This window comes from Hydra vulgaris, chromosome 09, assembly GCF_038396675.1.
Source record: "Hydra vulgaris chromosome 09, alternate assembly HydraT2T_AEP".
Classification (NCBI taxonomy): Eukaryota; Metazoa; Cnidaria; class Hydrozoa; order Anthoathecata; family Hydridae; genus Hydra; species Hydra vulgaris.
The window spans coordinates 36,946,404-36,973,765 of record NC_088928.1 but is presented as its reverse complement, the minus strand read 5'-3'; the positions used below and the strand labels follow the sequence as shown (position 1 = coordinate 36,973,765).

General features: G+C 28.4%; 1 protein-coding gene, 1 long non-coding RNA gene and 1 other non-coding gene across 3 annotated transcripts; 1 reads left to right on the top strand and 2 right to left on the bottom strand.

Moving 5' to 3' along the window:
• The first annotated feature begins 7,012 nt into the window (after positions 1–7,012).
• LOC136084754 (uncharacterized) lies at positions 7,013–8,971 on the top strand. The gene is made up of 2 exons (XR_010640827.1): positions 7,013–7,851; positions 7,975–8,971. It is a non-coding gene; the product is annotated as an uncharacterized LOC136084754 (long non-coding RNA).
• A 1,651-nt stretch (positions 8,972–10,622) lies between these two features.
• Positions 10,623–13,658, bottom strand: LOC136084753 (uncharacterized). The gene is made up of 3 exons (XM_065805574.1): positions 11,789–13,658; positions 11,066–11,627; positions 10,623–10,985 (listed from the first exon to the last, which is right to left on the bottom strand). The coding sequence occupies exons 1-2, from the start codon at positions 12,530–12,532 to the stop codon at positions 11,364–11,366; spliced, it is 1,008 nt and encodes a 335-aa protein (XP_065661646.1). The 5' UTR covers positions 12,533–13,658; the 3' UTR covers positions 10,623–10,985; positions 11,066–11,363.
• A 12,794-nt stretch (positions 13,659–26,452) lies between these two features.
• trnae-uuc (transfer RNA glutamic acid (anticodon UUC)) lies at positions 26,453–26,524 on the bottom strand. The gene has a single exon. It is a non-coding gene; the product is annotated as a tRNA-Glu (tRNA).
• Between the last annotated feature and the right edge of the window lie 838 nt (positions 26,525–27,362).

Here is a 27,362-nt window from a genome sequence, read left to right as displayed (position 1 = left end):
ATTGTTACGACTTTACGGATAGCTGAGCGTAAATATCCGTTTAATAAAGTCGTTTAATTAATAAAATACTTTAACTGTATAGTAATCCAATTATAGTTCGATAATCCAGTCAATGTTGATAACAGTTCGATAATCCAGTCCGTATCCTAACAATAATGCTACAACTACTTATACTTCGTACACTTACAGCGTCTTTAGTTCGCTACAGTAGTTCCTTATTAGCTCAGTTACACGCAGAGTACTTCATAGAACTATTCACATTATCAACACTGAGCTCTGACAGCAGCTCGCTTATATAATTATTTAGATCTTCCAGAATGTTCTACTAAGTTCTATAATCTTCTACAGTCTGTTACAGTCGTCTATATCACCGTGGTAACCAATGACGTCATCACATAACAATTCCAAGTATTTGCCGGCACACGGCCGTTTCGTTGCCATGGTAACGTGTGGCGTTATATTTATAAATTAATAACAAAATAATGAAATAAATAGAATTAAGCTGAGAATTAAGCTTAAGATTAAAACATCGGTCAAAAATGAATGTATAAAAATGGTAAATCAAATTTTTATTTTGGGGTGACCTTTTTTTGTTGCAGAAAGCTATTTGGGCCTTTTTTCATGATTTTAGGTAAAAGTTCATCGATTTATGATACAGGAAACATTTTATTTGAAAAAAAATTAAAAGTCATATCCCTAATGTATATACAAAGCACACACGCATTGGTTCTAAAAATAATAACAAAAAACTAATACTTGAAAATTTTATTAAATTAATTTGTACAGTATTTAATAAGCACATCTATATTATAGTTTTTATAATATAATAAAAATACATGTTATGTTCATTTTATAATAATAAAATTGCACCAAAAACCTCTACTAGTATACTAATGTATTATTTACCTTGAATTATACAAATGTATTATTTCTTACAGTTTCTTACAAATACTGTTTATACAACTAAAAATAAATTATACAACATAATATTCAAAAATTACATTAATAGGCAAACAATTGAAATTGAATGACGATTTCGAAGATAAAACAAAACTTTTAATGTTTTTCGATAGTTCTTTCAAATTTAAGAAATTTATATAAAAAAAAGAAAAGAAATTAATTTAACTAAAGGGAAAGTTCTTGCTTAAATCTGAATGCATGCAATCAGTTTAAAGTGAGACACATACCACATCCACAAAAATAATAAAAGTTTTAATTAAGTTAGTTTTACCTTTCTGTATTCTTTGTCGCTCATTTTGCTTTCATTGTTATCCTTAATAAAACAAACAGCAAAGAACTTTATATTTTGTATAACGATATATAACTGGATATCAAAAGCAAAGAATAATAACAATATAAAAATTTCTAATTTTTATATATAGGTTTTTTTATATATAGATTAATAACAAAATAAAAGATTCTAATTTTTGTTTGTTTAATAAAATTTTTATCAACAGCAGCTTTAATAATATACATATCATTAACAATCTTAACATAAATACAATAAATGCAAAAATTCAAATTTTATTTGAAGTTATAAATGTATTTTAAACTCCTCCAGTACTGGAGATATATCTATTATCACATATGTTATATGTGAAAATAAATATATCGCTAGTATATGCTGGTATGTATAATAATACTTTAGCAGACCAATAAATACTGTTCGGCTAAAGCATTATCACATATATCACCATATCAGTGCAAACTTTACTTACAGTTTCCACTGATATGTTGATATACGTGATAATGCTTTAGCCGAACAATATATATTGGTTTGCTAAAGTATGGAGATATATCTATTATCACATATATTATATGTGAAAATAAATATATCTCTAGTATATGTTGGTATATATAAAATACTTTAGCAGAAAAATTAATATTGTTTGGCTAAAGCATTATCACGTATATTAACATATCATTGGAAACTGTAAGTACAGTTTGCACTAATATGTAGCTACAACAACAACAGTATATTTTATCAGAAGTATAGACAGATTTATTTTATCTATATTATCTATTATAACATATATTAATGTGATAACGGATATATTACCGTTACAGTTTGCACTGATGAGTTGTAAATGATAACATCATTTAATAATAGCATATGATAACTGCAATAGTGCTTTAACTGAACGATATCTTTTCTTATAACTTAATATTATATTAATAAACTTGGTAATATATAACATAATAATATAATATTAATTATATATTATATTATATAATATTATATTAATAAAAAAAGCATTGATACATGTGAAATGCTTCATTAGAAGGATATCTCTTCTGAAGAGATATAGTTCTGCTAAAACATTTTACATATATCACAAAGCTATATGAAGATTTTTTATATAGCTTCTCGTATATACCTGAATATTCCTGACAAAATATACGTATTTTTGATAAAAACGTGGTATTAACTCGTATTTAAAACTTAAAACAAGATGCGCATTTTTCTGGTATCAACAACGGTATATAATACGTGATAAATACTCTGGCTATTTACAATACAAGATGTGCCGGCTGGGTATTCCATATGCATTAATATAAGAGCTTGTTTGTTAGCACCGGTGATTCCTATTAGGATCCGAGCTTTATTGCCTTGACTTATGAAACACACATCCTTGTGGCCTAAAAAAGAGCGAACCTCCTCCACATTCCTTATAGTTGCTGTACAAAATGGATCATCTACATAACTTGAATGAAGATCGTTTTGGGCTCGCATCAACTTGACTGGAACCATGTGGACGTATCTCTTTCCTTCAAACAATTTGCTCTATTTTGTTTTATTTATTCCATTTTTTTTTTTTAACCAAAGATGGTAACTTCTCTATTCGGCACCAAGCTCATCCAATGATTTAAGGCTTTTTATAAAGTAATTAGAAAATTATAAGGAATAAGTTTAGAGGCTTAAAAGTTACATTTAAGCCTAATATAGTGCAATAAAGCTTTCTAATTGGCTAAAGTTGTACTCTCACCCTACAATTTTCAGATTGCCTCTCATCGTGGGCAGCAGATTCATGTTCAGCAAGTTGAATGATGACGCGCAATAGCTCAGATTGTTCTACTTCAATAGAAGGACGACAAATTCTGTCACGTACACTTATATAATTAATTGTAGTATATTCAATATATATATATATATATATATATATATATATATATATATATATATATATATATATATATATATATATATATATGACAAATTCCGTCACGTACACGTATAGATAGTTTTCGCTTGATGTCACGATGTAACCTTTGTTATTCCGACGCCATCTTGTAGGTCAAACAAATGCGCATTTGTTTAAGGAGCTTTAACGCAAGGCTTTTTACTATTATCTGTTAATTTGGTTTCTATAGAAAAAACAGTTTAAAAGTTTATTATTTTGATGCAAATTTATGTAGAAATCCTCTTTCTCGAGATATAATTAATTTTTTTTTTCAAACTAAAACTCAATATTAAATAACTTGTTTTCTAAAACTAGTTTTCACTGTCAAACAAGGTAATTAACCTTAGCAACCAAGTAAATTGTAAATAATATAATCTGAAACATTCTCAAATCTAAATCCAAAAACAAAGAATACAATTATTTGTGTTAACATTTTAAAAACCTTATGTTATGTATTTTAAAACATTTTATTGAATTTCTGTTTTGAATTAACTCACATAACTCATATACAGTAAACATAGTTTGGTTGTTTAAGTATGCTAAATAAATTGTTTTAATATTTTTAGTTTCTCTGTATATAAATAAAATGGTGATTTGTTTATTCTATTATAGTATCTTAAAAGTGTTTAACATTTCTGAACAATAATACAATACAAACAAGCAAAAACCACAAATTTAAAAGAATGTGTGACTGTAGAGGCGATCAACACTCTTGCAAAAAAACATACGAAAAAGTTATAGAAGATCCAAACGATTACGATTTTACTCTAAACTAAAAGACTATAAACTTCTATTTGTTGAAAATTTGTGTTTGCCTTTAGCTGACATTCCAGAATGTTTTTCTTAAAACATGGACTTTTTATTTACAATTTAACTCCTCGCATGGTTGCTGCTCATAAGTTAAACTTTAATGTTAAAAGCTGTGTCCTTAAAAATAGCTGCTCTTTTCATCGAACCCTTCAACAAAGAAAAGTATATGCATTTGATGAAAGTTTGATATGAAGGACTTCATTAGCTTTAAGATAGGTAGGATGTAGAAGGTACGAATCAAATCAAAAAATTTGTGAAACTATTTGTAACATTTCAAGGACTTTTACATATAGTACAGGTATGTTGTATGTTATTCTCGTGGCACCAAATTAACACTTCTAAAAGCATATGAAGCTGTTGCAGCATTATTTATGGCTTGTACTGCTTAAAGAAATGAAAAAAATTGAAAAAAGGCCATTCATCATTGTATAGTTGTAAAACCTCATAACAGTAATAAAATGGTATCTATGTATAGTCAGAGCACCGTGTAAAAATTGTGGAATGCAGATAAAAATGTTGATTATCACTTAAATAATTGATTTTAATTCATGGATAAGTTAGCTCAAATTTACAAAAAAAATGCCAAATCAGCATATTTAAAAAATATATAATCAACTTTTTTTAGGATTGTTTAATTGTGTACAGTTTATTTTCATTATCAATTTAAAAAATCTGTTTTAGAAACTCAACAAAAGTGTTGCTTTTTTTTCTTTTTATTGGAACTATTACAATAATAATAAGTCTTTAAGATATCAAGGTGGGAGAGGATAAACTCCACAAACTTAAAATGAGCCCGTAATGCTCAAGCATTACAGGCTGCTACTGCAAGGCCGTAGACAACTTTTTTTGAAGTTTGAGCTAAGCAACTTTGAAACATGAAGAAAACTCCATATTTAAGTATGTTCATATATATGAGGAATGAGGATGCTATGCAAAAAATTGCGGTGATTGCAGACTGGGAACAACAAAAACTCCAGAACGTTAGCCCCCCAGCCCCAAATAGGAGGGCAATGAGTCAAATTTGTTATTAAACATCAAAAAAAGTTGTCTACGGCCTTGTACTGTATTTCAGTATGTTACAAAATTACAGCTTGCTAGTGAGGTAGACCCTAATAATTGAAATTTAACGAATGGGGCACAAATCATAATCTTTCCGGGGATTACTTTTGTTAAGTACGTACATAAGCTTAGGGGGCATCTATAAAGTACATACGCAGTAAAACCAATAATTTAGGCCTCCTCCCCCCTGTACGAACCTGAACGCTATCGAAGACTCCCCCTTCCTCCGTGTGCGTATTTTTTTTCAAAAAAAGAGCCCCTCTTCCCCTCCTTCCCTTTTCCTAACGCGTGTAAATATTTCAAAACATTCAAAACAAAATAAAATATTTATTTTATTTGACATTTCTCTGTACTTAATTTAAACTTAAAATGTTACTTAATATACTTATTTAAATCTTAAAATGTTACAACATATTTTAACATTTTAAGAGAAATGATAATAAGTTTGCGTACAGTAATTTAAAAAATAGAATTAAAAAAAATATTGCTTTTATTTGACGTCTTTTTGCTTCTCATCTCGCTACCAATCAAGTTACGTTGCAAACAATAAACCATATTATTTGTCGCTCGATTTCTTTTTTCTCTCATTAATTATAAAAGAAATTAAAAAAAATTGTGAAGAAAATTAATAAGGAATATCAATATCACAGAGATTTATTTTGTATATATATATATATGTATATATATATATATATATATATATATATATATATATATATATATATATATATATATATATATATATATATATATATATATATATATACAAAATAAATCTCTGTGAATTTTCAGATGATATTGGACAGATGTTATTAGAGTAAAAGAAAAATACAGATGATATTGGACAAAAGTGTACAGATGATCTTGGACTACTCCACAGATGTTGTTACCCAGTCGGCACAACTCGTTTAAAAGTTACGCGTGGTTTCTGTTGCGTGTTTAAAACTCCCGAAAACACCAAGAATAACACGTGTCAAGAATAGGGTTTTGATTCCGTGAAATTAACTACTATATTTTACCAAAAAACCAGTTTGGATAATAAGTTTTTAGTGATGGTTTTTCAGTTACAAAAATGGAGTATTAAATTATGAGAAGTTTTCGCAACGAATGTGAAACCATTACTAAAAGCACGCGATTTTTTAAATTTATTGCATTTTTATTAATCGGAAGGTTTTAGAGTGTGTATCAAGAACATTCAGGAAAACATTTGTCGAGAAAATTATATGTTAAATAAATTCAGTTTTTGTTAAGTACTAGCATGTGTATATATATATATATATATATATATATATATTATATATATATATATATATATATATATATATATATATATATATATATATATATATATATTTAAATATATTTATATATATACATATAAATATAAATATATATATATCTATATGCACATATATAAATATATATATATATATATATGTGTATTTATATGCACATATATATATATATGTATATATATATATATATATATATATATATATATATATATATATATATATATATATATATATATATATATATATATATATATATATATATATACACACACACACACACACACACACAAGCACACACACATATATAAATATACACGTGTGTATATATATGTGTATATATATATATATATACATATATATACACACACGTGTATCTATATACATACACACTTGTGTATCTATATAATTTATACAATGTATATTTTATATATGTATGTATAATACATATATAAAATATGTATGTGTTTATTTATGTATTCATATGCATATATGTGTGCATGTATAAGTCTATATATTATGTATGTATGTATAAAAAGAAAATATATATATATATATATATATATATATATATACATACATACATACATACACTTGTAAAAAAATGTATATGTTATGTATACGTAATATATACACATATACACACATATGTGTGTTTGTTTCGGAGTATGTATATTTGTGTGTATTTGTATCTGTATGTATTTTTGCAATGAATATATATATATATATAATACATTTTTTGTGTTAACAGTATTATTGTTATTATTATTAGTATTGTTATTATTGTTATATATTTGAAAAATACTAGTGTTGTTCCTATATAAATGTGTGTGTACTAAATGCTATAGGATATCCTTTTAATAATAATTATTTAACAAAAATGAAAAGAACAAGTTCAGCATAGTAGAAAGAATATATGAAAAAATATTGATTAGCCTTAGCTGGAATTTATTTCCTGAATGTTTAAATTTGTCTTCGAGCTGCGAGGCTGCACCAATTTACTACCTATGCTTCAATAAACTTTCTCTACCAATATTGACACCAAAATCTAGTAATACTTTGTTGCAAAATACTGTCCGTAAGTAAATTTACTTATCTGTAAATCAATTGTTTATATTTGAAAATTATTATGTAAATGTTAATTTAATTTTTAATTGTTTGAGAAGATACAAAAATGAGTCAGCAGTATTAAAAATATGGCATGAGCTGAAAATTTCTTACATAGTCTATCTAATTGCAGAAATGATATATTTTTTTGCTGATAAAGGTAAGGGTCTATTATCAAGCAGACTATGGCTAGTGATATGCATTAGCACATATTGAACTTTTTTTGTTTTGTTTGTGTGTATATAGAGATTTAAAATGACACTTATATTTCTGGTAAATTTTGTTTTTGCAAATTTTATCTTTTAGGAGTTTTACCGTTATCACATAATCTAGATGAAGACAATATATTTATAGAAGACTTCAGAAACTTAATGAAGATAATAATATTAATGTTGATTAAGGTAGGTGACTATTAATGAACAGGGGGCATGTGTGCATTTGGTTTTTTTAAATGTATGTATAACTTATATTTATATTTATTACCTATATTTGAGTGTATATTAGTCTAATTTATCTTAAAACAGGATATTTGCACTTTAACAAGCAACGAAACCTAAATGAGATGGTTTCGAATCAACCTTTAAAGATTTCTATATTTATAAGCAAAAATCAATTAAGAGAGGATTTACATCCTGGTACAAATGCTAATGAAAATACTTGCAAATACTCGGGCTTCTGGGTCTTTCCAAAGTAATAACTTATTTGCATTTAATGTAAAAGTTTATGATATGTAAAAAGTACAATAGTATATTTGATGAATTATGTTTCTTAATGGGTTTCATAAATTCTTAAAGGGCGTCTCTTATTTACGTTGAAGTAGGCTCTAAAAAACAATTTGAAAAGAAGAATGAAGGGTTGATTCCGTTTAAATGTACAGACACAAACAAGCGTGATTAATAAGGAAAAAAGCAATTTTACTCTTCCATCGAATCATCACTCTGGTTTTTTCAAACAGCATTTTTTATAGTGCATTTATTTAGGTACAATACAAAACAATAGACTAAGATAATCATTTATTTTGTTATTTATTATAAAACTTGGCGAATTATTAAACCATTACCAATACAGATCGACCAAAAAATCAGACAAACGAAACCTCTCCCATGGATGATGCCATGTTTTAGCGTAAAGTGATTGTATCACACCATTACATAAAAAGAAATTAATGCTACTGCATTAGTTTTTAGATAAAGAGTTGAATGAAATTAAATTTGAACAGGTTACCTCAATTGAGGAATTAGTAAAGTTCGAGACCCGACTTTTAAGAAAAATTAAAAAGAACATTCGATGCTACTGGAATTGTTTGTAAAAATGCGAAAGCGTATTGTTATACGATTTTAGATTTTATAATGACGGAAGAGGCGATCAATCGAAATTAAATATTATGTATGGTAACCATGTGCCAAGCGTCTTTTATTAGCTTATTTTTAATGATTTGGTTTTTTATTTCTTTGTTTATTTTTTCGTTGTAGTATTATTGTAAAATAATTTACCTTAAAAAACAAAAATAAAACAACAAAATTGTCGTAAATATAATGTAGTATATATAAAAAAAGGTTTACATGTTTAAAGCTATAAACGTGTCTAACAAAACCTACGTATTTTTGGTTTATCATTAAACCGTGCTGAACAGCTTCAGGCATAAGTTTGGAAAACTTATGCCTGAACTAACTTAAGGCATTAAATGAAGTTTCCGTTTGGAAACTTTATTTAATGCCATAAGTCCGTTTTAAACTGTAGAAAACACGAATTTAAAACCTCATAAAACACGAGTTAAAAACCTCAAAAACACGTATTTAAAACATAAAAAAACTCGTGTTTGAAACCTTAGAAAACACGTGTAAAACTCCAGTTAAACTTCCCGTGAAATCCACGTGTTTTTGGTTTACGCCTGGATCGTAACAAACACGTGTTTATACGGGTATTAATTCCGAGATTAAAACCAGATGTGCCGTCTGGGTAGACAGATGTAGTAATCTTTTACCATTTGTTTAAATTATGTCTTCGTATATCATACCTTGTAGTAGATAGGTTTTTAAAGATTTTGAATAAATTTATGTAGAATTTAATTCTCTATCTTACAATATAAGTAATTTATTTTTTGTCTAAAATAAATCTCTATTAAATAACTTGTTTTCAAAAGTGTATTATAAGTAATGTGTGAATAAGCAAACTGTAAATAAAGTACTCCAAAGCATTCAATAGTAGACTTATTTATATTTGTTTTATATCTTTAACATCTTTTTATAAGTATTATAACACATTAGGTTCTTTTTTGTTGATATTTTTGTCAATTTGCTAACATACATAAGTCAGACTCAGTGAAAACATTTTGGTTGTTTAAGCTAATGTTAAATAACTTATTAAATTGTATTAATATTTTAAAATGCTTTGTATGTAAATAACATGCTGAATTACTTATTAAATTGCTTTAGTATATTAAAAGTGTTTAATAATAATTAATAACAATAATAATTGCAATCAACACTCAGAGGCGTGGTGGCCCCAGAGGCTATGCGGGATTCCCGCATGGGCTTTTCACTTTTTAATCAAAATATTGGCCTTTTGGCAAATTTTAATTTTTTCAAAATTTTATAGAAATTCCTCAATCATTTACAATATTTCTGTTTACACAAATTAAATTTTATTAATCACTTGATATGAAGTCTTCAGGTTTGAGCGCAATTGTATTAGTATTTTGCAAAATTATAATATTGCTCTGAAAACAAAGTAGATGTTTTAAGACATATTATGATATATTTTTTTCATAAGAAAAATTATGAACCCATAAATGGTTTTTAACGATCGTAATGTTGACGAAATAAATTTAAATAAGTCCACATACCCAACAATAATAATAGCTATTATTATATAATTAAATTAACTTAAATTAACTTAATTTAAAAATTTAACCCCAAAACATTTTTCTTTAATATATTAAATCGCAATACAATTACAATATAGTGATGGTATAGCGTTTTAATTCATTTAAGAAAAATGTTTTGGTGATAAATTTTAAATTTTAAGTTTTATATAAATAAATATCGAACTCATGTTTTGCATTTTTTTAACGTTTCAAAACAGATATAAACTTGTTTTATGATAAATAAAGTTTTTTATTTTTATACAGTTTATATTATTGTATGTTAAATAAAGAATTCACTCCTTAATATCCTATCCTCAGACAGATTAAAAAAGGAATGCATATTTAGATATACAATATATATTAAAAAAAGTCAAAGGCGGCGAGTAGAAGGCGGCGTCGTTCATGGCTTCCTGCTGCAAATATATTAACAATTTCATCTAAAGGGATTTCCTCTAAAATATCCGCATTGTAGTAACATAGTAACGTATCTCGCGTATGTTCCTGGGTCGATTTGGATTGTTTCTTAACTTGCTTTTTACATGTTTAAGAGCGGAAAATACTCTCTCGCACTCATCAATATCAACACTTATCGTCAAAATATGGTGATATATATGAAACGTATTTTTCATTGCCAAAGATCCGCCTAATGCTCTCCGTTGCAGAATATATCTAAAGTATAGAAAAATAACCATAATTAATTTTAAAATATAATAATTAACTGAACACATAATAAAATATGAAAAACTTACTTGTAAGTGCATACAAGACATTGGTGCACAAGATGATTCTTTTCTTTATGAGCTCCTGTTTTGTAGTCATTTTCTGCCAATACGCGTTCTTCGTTATCTGAATTTTCTGCTTCGCTATCTTCAATTTCGTTGTCGTCATTCAGTATCCCGATTCGACATAAGCCAAGAGATTTCAAATAGAGTCGAAGTATTTTGAGTTCTTGTCCAAGACTAACACAATCAATGTTGTTCCATGAGGGGAATTTTCCAATATATGTATTGAAATTGTACGCATCAATTTCTTTGTCAGTCTTACAAATCAGCATATTTGGACAATTGAACACAAAGTATTCAAATCTTCGCATCCTTTATCACTAAATCTAGCACGCATCTCTGTCAATATATTATCGAATATTAAAGAACGTATTTCTTGAAATGTTGATCTCGGAAACGCATATAGCTGTTTCATACGGACACTGCCACCACCGTTCCCGTATGCTATACTTAAACGTTGTAAATCATTTTTCAACTCTGAGTTTTCAGGATCTAATTTTATGATACCATATATATTTCTTTGAAGTACCTATAAATATAATAGTTAACATGCAAATATTTTAACATTAGAATGTATATGTATCAAAATATTCTTTTAACAAGATTAAATAATTATGAAGCATATTTATATCATAAGCAAATAATTATCAAACAAGATAATTCAAAGTAATTTAATATTGATATTATTACCTTGCAATAAGAATCAGCATATCTCCAGAAGTGGTCAAATTTTTTTCCAGTTTCTTCCAATTTCAACAGGGTTGCAGAGATTAATTGATTCACGCTGGAATAATCGCTATCTCGAAACTGCATTATTGCCATCAAATCCAAAGTAGAGATTAATTGAACAACTAATCCATCGTTAACTTGCTTCTCGGCATCCTCACTGTTAAATCTACCTATTAAACTAGTTACAGCCTTGCATCTTTCTTGCCACTTATGCGTAAGGAACTTAGCCAGCTTTCTACTTCCACCCTGATTACGCTTGCTTCCGTTGACTGTATTCACAAATACTGCACATCTCTTGTAACCTGCGTTTACAAAGTTAAATAGGTTTTGAAGCATAGATAACAGCTGCTGAATTGAAGGATGATCAATGAGGCTACAATGGTCAACAACAGCAAGACTAAGACGATGAGAATGACACCAAATGTGTTGATTCACATTTTGAGTAGCTTCACGAAAATGGTCCGCAAGCTTTGTCATCACTGATGCACCGTCGAAACAGTGCGCAATGCAATTCGCTTTCCAGTCAAGGTTTGTTTTGTCCAACATATTAGATATGTCTGTAAATAAATTTGTTGCTCTTCCACGAGTTATTTCACACATATCAATCAACCTCTCCTCAATGACATTGTGTAACGGAATGTAAGAAACGTATTCATCGATTTCCACTTGGTGTTGCTTCTGAATGGTACGAATTACAAGACACATCTGGTTGCACAGAGCTATATCTGTTGTTGAATCAGCTTATATACTAAAAACACCATTTTTATTTATTAGGCTGATAATTCGCTTTTGTATTTGAGTAGTAAAAACTTTCAGTAGTGCATCAAAGGTGTCGTTACTAAGCCAGGTAATTTTTGATCCTCTGCCAACTGCACCAGATTTTTTACCAAACTTACATTTTTGCGATGTCTTTTCGTTGGCTGAAAGCTGCTTCAAGTGTTTATTAAGCATTGGATCCACTGTTATAAGAAGTTTTAACAAGGCTTGAATGTTTCCGTGCCGCAAATAAGGTTCCAAAATGGCGGTAGCATTTTCGTTTCGGTGCCCACGCCATGGTAGGCCTTGCATAACAAGAGTGCGAAATGCTTTTATTATGCTTTTAAGAACAAAACGGTTTTGGTCTACAACTTTTTTAATCCCTTGGTCTAGAAGGTGACGAGTGGATTTTCCTGCTTTAGAGATAAAGAATGCGTCTAATGCTGCAGAGTGGGCAACTGATAGCTCATGTCTATTAATGTTGTGTAGATGGTGGGATCTTCCGGTTGGGTTTAACGGACATCCAGTCACAAAAATATTGTTAGCATCACCATTAAAACATATGCATACACTGCAAAAATATTTCTCTCTCTTCTGGTTAAAGCTGAGCCATGTACGTACAGTTTCATCTTGTTCGTTATCAATATTGCGTTTATAACCTCTGGATACTGTATTCTTTACAGAGCTTGGTTAAATTGGATGGGTACAAGTTATAAAACTTACCTCTTGTCCCGTTGCTGGCCTTTGCCAAAGTTTGATTGAATCATCTATGTTATCCAATGTTTGGAAGGATTGAATACTAATATGGTCTGACGTTTTCAAAATTGAAAAGTCAACTGAATTAATGAGACTAGAAACCTCGTCTGTAATTGCTTCAAAGGTATCATTGGAATCAGATGGTATAGGAGTAGTTGATGATGATGCAAAGAATCCAGGGAGATTTTTTTGTCCCGATTGCAATATCTTTAACTCAGCTTGGATTTTTTCTTTCTTCTTTTCCCATCCGGATTTATGTTTTTTCATATTTTTCTGGAAAAAAAAATTTTAAAATGATAAATTATACACTAATACACACGTAATTAAAATTGAACAAAATTTAGAATACATTAACAATTATAAATCAACAAAAAAAAAAAAAAAAAGTACCGTTTAAGTGCTTTGTTCGGATCTTTGTTGAAATATTATAACAAAAAAATATCTTATTAGTAAATCTGTTACTCATATCATTTTACTCACTGAGTCAATTTTCATGAGTATTTATACATGTCAATAACAATTAAGATAATCATAAAATTACTCCCCGCTATCAATTAAAATAACTTGCACACGTTTTTAATATGTAACTCCAACGAGTTTAAAAATATGTATAACATAAATAACCTTTTAAAAATAGCGTAAAACCATATTATTTAACGAACTTATTTTAATTGAGGTGTGGGAGTACCGCAAATATTTTCAAATAAAATTTGATATTACAACTATACACTTTATATATTTACGACACATTTTTATTACTATTAATTATAGGTAAGTTTAAAATGAATTATAAAGATTCCATGGCTTTAAATTTTTTTATTTTTTTATTTTTTTATTTTTTGAAATGAAAAAACAATAAAATAGCATTTTTTTAAAAATATGAAATACTTTTCAATTAACTAACTGCTAAATAAAACTACGTTATAAAAACTTTTATGCTTAAAGTATGTCAATAACGGCACCATTTTTAGAGCGGCATTTTTGCTGTTGTGAGTTAATGCGAAAATGTTAAGAAAGGTTAAAACACCGAACTAAACAAAAGCATAAACTATCTATGAAAAGAATCTCTTATTTTTCAAGATTTTCAATATTTAATTTAGAATAAAATTATGTATAATTTAAAAAAATTTATATTATTATACAATAAAATATATATATCATTATATAATAATAAAAAAATTAAAATTTTTGATTTTTAATTTTGTGTTGGGCTATGTTCTTCAAACAGTAAAATACTAATCGTATTTGCTTGCGGTTAAAATGTGTTTTAAGAAAATCAACACAAAAACGTGGTCGCTACACATTTTTTTGAAGTATTACAAACAATACTATTAATTAAAAATAGTATTACTCAACTTGTTAGTTTGTATTAATGATTTATTAGAATAAGGTCAGTTCTTATATATATATATATATATATATATATATATATATATATATATATATATATATATATATATATATATATATATATATATATATATATATGTATATATATATATATATTTGTATATATATATATATATATATATATATATATATATATATATATATATATATATATATATATATATATATATATATATGTATATATATGTATATATATATATATATATATATATATATATATATATATATATATATATATATATATATATATTTGTATGGGCCTTTACATCAAGCATACATGGTATAATCCCGCATATATAGGCCTTTTAATAAAAATCCCGCATGGGCTTTTTAGAGCCACCACGCCCCTGTCAACACTCGTGCTAAAAACGTAAACAAATTGCAGAAGATCCAAATGATTATAATTATATTATTAACTTCAAATTGTTGAAATCATATGTGTATCTTTTTTCTGTCATGTCGAGAATGTTTTTCATAAAACAGACTTTTTATTGACAAATTAACTTATCACATGGTGCTGTTAATAAGTTAAACTTTAAATTTAAAAGAAGTGTTTTTAACTAACCGTTCTTTGCATCAAAAACTTTTGCAAGTAAAAGTATACATACTAGACGAAATTGATTGAAAAATCTACATTATCTTTAAGAAAAGTGGGAAGAGGACATGAATCAAATTCTAAAATTTTTTGAAATAAGTTGTAACATTTCAAGGACTTCTATAAGTAGTACTAGTAAATACGTAATAGATCTGTAAGTATTAAAACATTTTCAAGGAATATACGTATCCATTCAAACAAGCAGTAATAATGTTTAGTAGAAGATCTACCATTTCATTGATTAGTGTGCAATGAGTTTCTCAGAAGAGGCAACTCTTTGTCATTTAAAAATGTTTTTAGTTGTGGGCCTTATGTACAATTCTATATATGACCACTGAAAGTAAAGTGTGTTGGACATGTGCAGTTTTTTCTGATTTAGTTGAATTCAACGATGAATGTAAATAACTGGAACTTAATAATGGATTTCAATAATGACTTGATAATACAAACTTTTGTTGATACTATAAACAAACATGTTTCTGAGTTTTAAGTTATCTGTGTTTTTAAGAAATCGATTTTCAAATACACATATTTCAAAAATATGCTAATATTGATCAAAAAATGCTGGACTAGCACGTTTAAAATAATATACATTACAACTTTTTTCAGAATTGTGTGCTATATCAAGTACAACTTCTCTAATTCGAATTTTATAGGCGAAAATAAAAGTTTGAATTAAAGATATTTTTAAATTATAGAAAGTTGGTTTATTTATTTTCATTATAAATTTTAAAAGAGATTGTTTTAAAACGTGTGTAAAAATATTTTTTTTCATAGAAACTATAAATTATTTTATCCTTGTCAATAAAACTATGCTAAGTACTTGTTTTGCCAACGATTGCTCAAGTAGAGCAGACCTTGACAAAATGTCTTTCCATAGCTTTCCTGCTATTATTAGGCATCAAGACAGTAAAATGCTTGATTTGTCTTCTAAGAAGTACTGCGAGTGGATTGCATCAGTTAATAGACAAAAAGAACCAACCAAATCCTCAAAAGTATGCTCTGCTCACTTAAATTCTAAAGGTTCATTCATTGTAAATTAAATTCTAAAGGTGAGACATATATACATATATATATATATATATATATATATATATATATATATATATATATATATATATATATATATATATATATATATATATATATATATATATACATATATGTATATATATATATATACATATATATATATATATATATATATATATATATATATATATATATATATATACATATATATATATATACATATATATATATATATACATACATATATATATATGTATGTATATATATGTATGTATAATAAAAAGTCTGTTTTATGAAAAACATTCTCGACATGACAGAAAAAAGATACACATATGATTTCAACAATTTGAAGTTAATAATATAATTATAATCATTTGGATCTTCTGCAATTTGTTTACGTTTTTAGCACGAGTGTTGATTGCAATTATTATTGTTATTAATTATTATTAAACACTTTTAATATACTAAAGCAATTTAATAAGTAATTCAGCATGTTATTTACATACAAAGCATTTTAAAATATTAATACAATTTAATAAGTTATTTAACATTAGCTTAAACAACCAAAATGTTTTCACTGAGTCTGACTTATGTATGTTAGCAAATTGACAAAAATATCAACAAAAAAAAGAATCTAATGTGTTATAATACTTATAAAAAGATGTTAAAGATATAAAACAAATATAACTAAGTCTACTATTGAATGCTTTGGAGTACTTTATTTACAGTTTGCTTATTCACACATTACTTATAATACACTTTTGAAAACAAGTTATTTAATAGAGATTTATTTTAGACAAAAAATAAATTACTTATATTGTAAGATAGAGAATTAAATTCTACATAAATTTATTCAAAATCTTTAAAAACCTATCTACTACAAGGTATGATATACGAAGACATAATTTAAACAAATGGTAAAAGATTACTACATCTGTCTAACAACATCTGTGGAGTAGTCCAAGATCATCTGTACACTTTTGTCCAATATCATCTGTATTTTTCTTTTACTCTAATAACATCTGTCCAATATCATCTGAAAATTCAACAACCTCTAACAACATCTTTAGAAAGATGTAACTACTTCTGGTAATTTTTCTCCAAGTTTGATAACATCTGGAAGAATTTTCTCCAGATGTTACATCTGAAAAAATTTCTATTTGTAATAACATCTGGTTACAATAATACATTATTAGTTAATTTTTTTTTTCATATGTAATTACATCTAAAAAAAAAATGTAAGTAATAATTTATTATTTATATAAAGTTATTTATATAAATAATACATTATTAGTTAATATTTTTTTTAAAATATTAACTAATAATGTATTATGTATACATTACGTATTATGTATTATGTATACATCACGTATACATAATGTATTATGTTACATCACGAACTTTTTTTCTTCACTTACGATAAATAAAAACATTACGTTTCCAAACGTTGACTTCATAAAAATATGTTTAAATAGTTTTCCATGTTATTAAAACTAAAAATAAAATTCTATAAACTTTTCTGACGCCCCCCCCCCCTTCCCCTTGTCCTTTTTATCTTGACCTTCTCCCCCTCTATAACCATTAAGTCCTTTATTGATGGCCCCTCAATTAGTAGGAATTTACAAGTAAAAAATTACTAGTGGCCTTATTTAATTATTTTCTACAAAATATCTAAAAGAGAAGTTATTTTGAACGTGTCAAATAATAGAGCCGAAAATATTTATCCTCGAAAATATCACCGAAATATTTCACAACCGAAAAATTTATAACCGAAAAGTATACTTTCATTGCAGGATCGAATTACAAAATCCTTTCTTGCACCAAAAAAGTTTTAGAACCGAATTTTACAACCGAAAAAAATTTGGATCGAATTACAAAATCCTTTTTTTTTATATTTTAATTTAATTTAAAAACTTTATTTCACGACTTTCGATCGAAAATTCGATCGAAATTTTTTCGGTTCTAAAATTATTTATGACAATTCGATTGATAATAAGATTGATAATTCGATCGAAATTTTTTCGGTTCTAAATACAATTATGACTTTCGATCGAAATTATTTCGGTTCTAATTTTTTTCGTAAATAATTTCGGTTGTGTAATAAATTTCTCACATTCGGTTCTAAATTGAAATTTACGATTCGGTTGAATCATAGGACGCCATTTTGAAGACGTCACTTCCAGACTTAAATAATGGCTTTTAAGTACTCCTAGTTTATATATTTTCAAAATATTGAAAACAGTAATAAACATATAACAGTTATATAATACTATATAACAGGCCTTGCCAACGCGCGGCTTGCGTAAAAAACTGGAGGCAAGATAGTTTTATATTTGAAAAACTAACAAGCAGTTTTACAAAATAAATACCGGGGTGGGGTTTTTTGTAACAATAATAATTATAAAAGATTAATAAATAATTATTATCAAATAAACAAAATAATTTTCATTTAAAATTTTTTTTAATAAAATTAATTTAAGTTGAATATATATATATATATATATATATATATATATATATATATATATATATATATATATATATATATATATATATATATATATATATATATATATATATATATATATATATATGTATAAGTTTAATATTTGCATAAAATTTACAATAACCAAACACCCGTAATCATTTTAACTAACTTCCAAATTAAAAAAAAAAAGTTAGTTGAGAGGTGAAGGATTAAGCAAAGGATTTAATTTAGTATTTAAAAAATGGTTCGTCGATGTTGTGTAACAAATTTTTCTTGGAAGTCTAAATGTTTTAACTCTATTCTGAAGATTATAATTGCAATGGCAATTATAATCTTCAGAATAGAGTTAAAACATTTAGACTTCTTGGAAGTCTAAATGTTTTAACTCTATTCTGAAGATTATAATTGCAATGGCAATTATAATCTTCAGAATAGAGTTAAAACATTTAGACTTCCAAGAAACATTGAAGAACGAAAACGTTGGATTGTTATAATACCAAGAGATAATGTTCCTGATACTAATTACACCGTAGTATGTGAAAGACATTGACCAAAAAAATTATTTAACTGTTACTGATTATGGAAAGCTGGAACCTCGTGATGCTCCGTCAGTATTTGATTGTATAAAGCCAAGCTTAGTTCCTACTGTACCCATGCCACTTAGAAAAACATCAAAAAGTCTTAACAGTGTTAGCTGGCAAGAAGAGGACGAGTTAGCAATATTTAATTCACAAGAAAAAATAGAAAGTATTAATGTTTTATATGAAAAGTTAAAAACTAATGAATTTAATTTTGCTATTATTAATTATTTATGCAATGATATATTATATATTCAGTCTTCAGACTTTTTAAAGGAAAGTGCTATTGCTAGATTTCTTCTTTGCATATATAAAGATCTCACTTTTGAAGCATTTCATTGTGGAGTTAAAATTAGTGTTATGACTTTATCATCTAACCGAGTTTATATTATGAACAAATTTTCTCATATCCAAGAAGCATTAAGATTTTTAAATTGTTGTGAAATAACACCCAAAAAAGAAGTTGTATATCAACAAATTTTGTCAATGAATAAAACTTTGGGGGAATAAAAATTGGGGGAAAAAAGTATCCAATTGAAACAATTGTGCGAGCATTTGAGTATTTTTCTCTTTCACGATCAGCCTACAATCCATCAGAGAAGATTTTGAACTTCCAAGTTTACGTACTTTAGGAAGAATTACATCTAAATGTAAATCTTTAGATGATACTACTTATAGCAGACATATTTTCTCTAATCTTAGAGATGATAGACAAAAAAACATGCATTTTACTTCTTGATGAAGTTTATGTTAAACCAATGTTGCAGTATCATGGTGGCATAGTATTTGGTAAATCAGTTAACAAACCTCATCTTTTAGCAAACACAGTACTAAGCTTTTTGGTTGTAACATTGTTTAATGGACCAAAATTTCTTTACAAAATGTTACCAGTCAGAGAACTTGATGCTGAGTTTTTTTTTGAACAGACAACCCTGACTCTTGATGCAATTAAAAACAATGGGGGCAATGTTGTTGCTATTGTCTGTGATGGTAACAGAGTCAATCAGAAGTTTTATAACTTTTTTGAAAAAAAAGAAGCATGGTGTACTAAAGACAATATTTTTCTTTTATTTGATTATGTTAATTTATTAAAAAGTATACGTAATAATTGGATCACAGAAAAAACTCAAGAACTTGAACTTTATATTGATGGAAAAAAAAAATAGCACGGTGGGTTGATATTATTAATTTGTACAAGCTTGAAATGAAAAACATTGTCAAAATGTCTAATTTAACAGAAGTTTCTGTTTATCCAAATCCAATTGAAAGACAAAAAGTTATCACTTGTCTGCAAGTGTTTTGCGATGAAACATTGTCAGCATTAAAAAGTCATCCAGACCTGCATGAAAATGAAGGGACGATTATTTTCATCTCTAAAGTCGTTGAATTTTGGAAAATTTGTAATGTTCACAGTCCATATGCAGACATTTGTTTGAAAGATTCTAATCGAGCTGCTATTGCTTCTGCTAATGATGACAATTTAAGCAAACTTTCTGCAATGGGTGATTTTGCAATACAAATGAAAAAAATAGAAAAAGTAAAAAGAGTCAAATTACTAACAAGAGACACTGCTAATTGTTTAGCTCAGACCTGTTATGGTTTGGTTCAGTTGTCAAAATATCTTTTAGATACAACTCATCAGTATGTATTATTAGGCAACTTTACAACAGATCTGTTATAATTTAAGTAATAATGCAATATAATATTAATGACGTCACTTCCCGTCTTCTGAATATTACAGTTATTAGTAACGCTATTTATATACGATGGATGTTTGTAGTTCTTGTATAGCCTTTTTCTTATATTTGATAAAAGCCAAAATATACATGAAAGACTTTTTTATTATGGTTTACAACAATACTATTATTACGGTTTTACTATTTTATTATGGTTTACAACATTTTTATCAAATATAAGAAATTTATTATATATAAATTTATTATATATAAATATAAATCAGTATGGATGCAAAAAAATTCAAAAAAGTACTGTGCGACGAACCAAACGAAGAAGACTATATATACTGGAAAAAAATGCTATCAATTTATCTAGATAAAGCCACAATCCCAGAGGACTGTAAACTTCAAGTCTTATTCGTTCTATGCGGAGTGAAGGCTTTTACGATAATTCAGGATCATACGACGATGCAATCAAAATTCTTGATAACAAGTATCAAAAACGATCGACAGCGATCATGATGCGCCATAAACTTCGCTCTTTTAAACAAAAGGAAGGGGAATCGATTGAAAGCTTTATGAGTAACTTAAAACAATTTTCCAGAAAATGTCCAACAGAACCTCTAACAGCAGATCAACATAGTAACCTACTAATATGTGATGCCTTTATAACTGGTATCCGCTCACCTTCTTTTCGTCAACGACTGCTTGAAGCTACAGATGACAATCTAGAGTCACTTTATAAAACAGCTCTTACGATGGAATTGGCCATCGAAGATGCCCTTAATTTGACAACAACCAAACAGCTACTACCACGCTACCAACTTTTGCAGCAAGTCATAATCTTACCAAATCTCCCTGTTTTTGGTGCGGTAATGATCCACACTCAAAAATCAAATGCCCTGCACGAAACTCTACATGTACACATTGTTATAGAAAGGGCCACTGGGCAACTGTCTGTCTTTCTAAGAAAGAAAACAAAACTTATACCAAAGCAGCAGTTGTTAAAGAATATAACGAAAAGGATGATAACACAATAATATCTACGGTCATAGCAGCAATTGACTCACCTGATAGACTAATTAACGTCACCATAAACGAAAATCTAACATATGCACTGATAGATAATGGGTCCAACAAAACTTTTATTACATCAAAACTTCTTTGACAATGGAAATTTTTATACGATACTCAATCTACCTCAAAGGTATCACTGGCAGACAACTCGACATTAAAAGTTAAAGGTATCTTCCATGGTTCATTATTATTGGCTAGAGAAAAACTAAAAGTACAATTTCTCGTTGTGGACGACTTGGTAGCACCAGTAATTATAGGAATGGACGTGTTAACATGTCATTCCTCAATTACCATTAATTTTAAAGGAAACAAAGAGCCTCTAAAATTCTGTTTAGCTACAAAAGTATGAAATGTTCAACATACGCCTTAATTCCTGGAATCGATATTAACAAAATAAAACCAGTAGCTACAACCTCACGACGTATTCCCAAAAATATCTCCGTCATAACAGATGAAATAAACCGTTAACTAAAAAAAGACATAATTCAAGTAAGCCGCAGCCCTTGGCGAGCTCAATGTTTTGTAGTATCAACAGGAAACAAAAATCGCCTCGTGATCGATTATTCGAATACAATTAATTTACACACTCCGCTCGATTCATATCCTACACCACGAATCGATGACTTAATACTTAAAATAGCAGTCCATAAAATTTTTAGCACAATTGATCTCAAATCGGCGTATCATCAAGTGAGAATACGACCTGAAGATTACAAACTAACCGCATTTGAAGCTAATGGCAAATTATATGAGTTCAAACGCTTACCCTTTGGATGTACAAACGCAGTACCAATATTCCAAAGAGTAATGGATGAATTCATTCAGGATAATAAACTTGAAAACACATACACTTATCTCGACGATACAACTATTGGTGGAAAAGATGCCCAAGAGCACGATAAAAATCTTAGTCGCTTTCTACACGCAGCTAAAATCGCCAACATTGAGATAAACGAAGAAAAGAGTAACTTTAAAAAAACTCATATCGAATTCTTAGGCCACATTATTGAAAATGGAACTATAAAGCCAGACCCAAAAAGATACGAAGCACTGATAAATATGCCTGAGCCAAGATCGTTAAAAGAGCTAAACCGAATGATAGGTTTATTTGCTTATTACGCTAAGTGGATACACAATTGCACAGCATTAACTCTCCCACTTACCCAAGCAAGAGACAATTTTCCAACAAAGGGTTTAACCCCACATGCCAAAAAAGCAATAAAAATACTCAAAAATAAACTCGTAGAAGCTTGTCAAGCCTCCACTAATTTAAAAGTTTCATTAACAATAGAAACTGATGCCTCCGACTCAGCACTCGGAGGAACACTATTACAACTTGGCAGGCCAGTTGCCTTCTTTTCAAGAACATTAACTAATGCCGAAAAGAAGCATGTTAGTTGCAAAAGAAGCGGCTGCCATAGTGGAGTGCTGTAGAAGATGGAGGCATTTGATTAACTCAGTACAATATATTAATATAATAACCGACCAAAGATTCATTTCCCTTATTTTCAATAAACAGAATGCAACAAAAATAAAAAATGAAAAATTAACTCGATGGCGTTTAGAATTAGCTGATATTAATTATACAATCTCATACAGGCCGGGGAACCAAAACATTGTAGCAGATGCCCTTTCAAGATGTTGCTCGATTGTAAATAACACTAAAGCGTTTTACAGTATCCATTCCCAGCTATGCCATCCCGGAGTTACAAGAATGATACATTACTGCAAAACCAGAAATCTACCATACTCCACCGCAGAAATCAAACAATTAACAAACCAATGTACAACTTGCAATGAACTCAAACCACGTTTTTACAAACCACCCACAGGTCGTCTCATTCAGGCAACAAGGCCTTGGGAACGCTTATCGATGGACTTTGTTGGACCTTTACAATCCACTACAACAAACAAATACATTCTCATGGTGATTGACGAGTACTCACGCTACCCATTTGCATTCCCCTGTCAAGACATATCAGCTGAAACTGTTATACGACAACTTCTTAGTCTCTTTTCATTATTTGGTGCACCATCATCTATTCATACAGATCGTGGAACTCAGTTCGAAAGCTTAAAAATTAAAGTTTTTCTAGAAAAGAACGGAGTAATTAAAACTAGAACCACTCCTTACCATCCCCAAGGCAATGGTCAGTGTGAACCAATAAACGGAACAATACTAAAAGCTGTTAGTCTAGCTCTAAAAACCTTAAGTCTAGGAAAAGAAAAATGGGAAATAGTATTGCAAATGGCTTTGTCCTCCATAAGAGGACTTCTGTGTACCGTCACTAACGAAACACCCCATCAGAGGATGATGAACTTTCCACGCTCATCAATAATAGGCACTGTTTTACCTAACTTCTTAACAGAACAGGATTCCACAATTCTTTACAGACGTCAAGTACGAATGAAAGGAGATCCACTCGTTGACACAGTTCAACTGCTAGAAACAATATCGCCCCACTACGCTCGAATAAAATTTCAAAATGGAAAAATTGATACTGTTTTAACAAAAGACCTCGCCCCACTAGAAGACCTAAATCCCCCAACAGAATCAGTTCAACAACAACCCGGGGATTTGAACATTGAACAGATGATCAACAATACCAGCAATTCAACAAACAAAAACCAAGAAGAACTGAACGAAACCAACGAAGTAACTTCAAACCAATTAGTTGAGAATTCAATTATAGATAGTATCCCTTGTAATCAGTCACCTACAACAGCGGTACCTAGTCAGCCTATGCAGAAAGTTACTACTCCCGAGAATCTCACCAACATACCCTCAAGAACAGGACGCGTTACGAAAAGGCCAAAGTATCTCGACGACTACTTTCTTTCCTAGTATAATATCAGAGGTTAAGTCTATACTCTCCGCCATAAAACTTTCCTAATGTGGAGAAGACTGTTATAACTTAAGTAATAATGAAATATAATATTAATGACGTCACTTCCCGTCTTCTGAATATTACAGTTATTAGTAACGCTATTTATATACGATAGATGTTTGTAGTTCTTGTATAGCCTTTTTCTTATATTTTATAAAAGCCAAAATATACATGAAAGACTTTTTTATTATGGTTTACAACAATACTATTATTATGGTTTTACTATTTTATTATGGTTTACAACAAGATCCATTAGAAAAGCTCTTTGGAAAATTAAGACAAGGCTCAGGAGGAACTTATTTTATTTTCGTTCAACAAGTTCTTGAAAAAGTAACTATATACCGTACTAAGTTGCTATTAAAGTTTGAGAAAAGTTCAGATGTGTTAGCCAATCTAGGTTCAGATCACTCTTGTCCAAAATGTAAATTTTTACCAAGCGAGGGTATTTGCAACGTTATTGACAATTTACCTGCTCTGTGTGATTCATTGACTGTTGATATTAAAATGTCATTAGTTTATATTGCTGGGTACATTATTCGTGAAGATGAAAATCCAGATGACACCTTTTATTTCTATGAAGCGTATGGAAATTTTGTAAAGGACATAAATTGAGGAGGTGTAACAATTCCTGGTGACAAAGTCTGTCAATGGGCAACTTACTGTTACATTCTTTTTTATGAAGTATATAATGACACTTGTTGGTCATCACTGTGTAACCTCCTTATGATGCTATCAGAATTTTATTCATTAGGTATGCAAAGACATCATGGATTAACAATGACAAATATTCTATTTAATAATTATTGTCGACTCTATTCACCTCGTTCCCACAAGGAGCCAAAGCAGAAGTTGATAAAACTCAGCGCAAAGTAAAATTTTTGCAATGTTTTTAACAAAAACTGTAAAATAGTGTTTAGTTAAATATCTAAAAAGCTTGTATTTACTTTTTATTCTCTAAAGATTTTATCTCTTTTTTCTCAAAAATTTATTTTTAATACTTAAAAAACCCATTAATAAATTTTGTGGTTAATGCTAATATGAAATTAAAGCAAAATATAAATCTATATATACTAAATTGTTTAAACATAATTAGTTTTAGATACATTTAAGTTAATTTAAAATTTTTATAGTTATATTACAATGTTAGTTATAAACAAAATTAAAAAAAAAAAGAATAATAAATTCATCTTTTCATTTTTTATAAGTTACTTTTAGTAGATATATCATACAAATATTATATTCATGCGAAAATCACTTAACTGAAAGTGTAAACTACTGCAAAGTAATATTTTTAATCTTGCCTCCAGTTTTTTACGCAAGCCGCGCGTCGGCAAGGCCTGTCATATAGTAAGCCATGATAATAAAGATACTCCCGCACGGGGAATCGAACCCCGGCCGCCTGGGTGAAAACCAGAAATCCTAGCCACTAGACCATGCGGGACGCTGTAACTTAGAAAATTAAAAAATTTTATAACAGTTAAAAAAATTTTTTTTTTGTTTTTTTATAAAAAAAATAATTTCGCAAGAATTTAATGAGTAGAGTCAAAAATAGAACAAGGATGTCACAAATAAGTTTAATGAATAGTATCGAAAACAAAATAAATACATCGACTAATATGAATTATACTACTACTGGTTGACAAATCACTTAAAAAAATCAACAAATATATTAATCATGATCTTGGAAATCTTGTTCAGTGGCTTCGTTCTAATAAACTTTCTCTCAATTCTAACAAAACAGAGCTGATCATCTTTAAATCAAATCTGGCACCAATTAATAAGCACTTAAATTTCAGACTAAGCGGACAAAAAATTTATTCTTCAGACTCTTTTAAATATCTTGGGATTTAAATTGATTCTAATCTTTCTTTTCAAGGCCATCTGAATGACTTAGCAATGAATCTCAGCAGATCTAATGGAATGCTAGCCAAAGTCCGCCATTATGAAAATCTAGAAACTCTGCTAAATATAAATCATGCTATTTTTGGGTCCCATCTAAGATATGCATGTCAAGTATGGGGACAATCCCATAAACAAATCACTTTAAGGTTGTCCCATCTCCAAAATAAAGCCTCGAAAATAATATATTTTCAGTACAATAACTTTAAATCTAATGTGCTATTCCTAATCTCCAATATATTGAAATTAGGCGACTTTGTGGTATTCCTTAACCGCCAATTTGTCTGGAATAATCATTACAAAAACCTTCCCCTGTCATTCAACAATTTCTTTACAAGTACAAATTATCACTATCCTCTTCGCTCCATCAGTAGCTTAAA

Excerpts from the sequence above, each read along its gene's own strand:
- LOC136084753 (XM_065805574.1), bottom strand. The coding sequence starts at position 12,532 with ATGTGTCTTGTAATTCGTACCATTCAGAAGCAACACCAAGTGGAAATC. Across the intron at positions 11,628-11,788 it reads ATGCTGATTCTTATTGCAAG|GTACTTCAAAGAAATATATA; the intron begins GTAATAATATCA and ends TTATATTTATAG.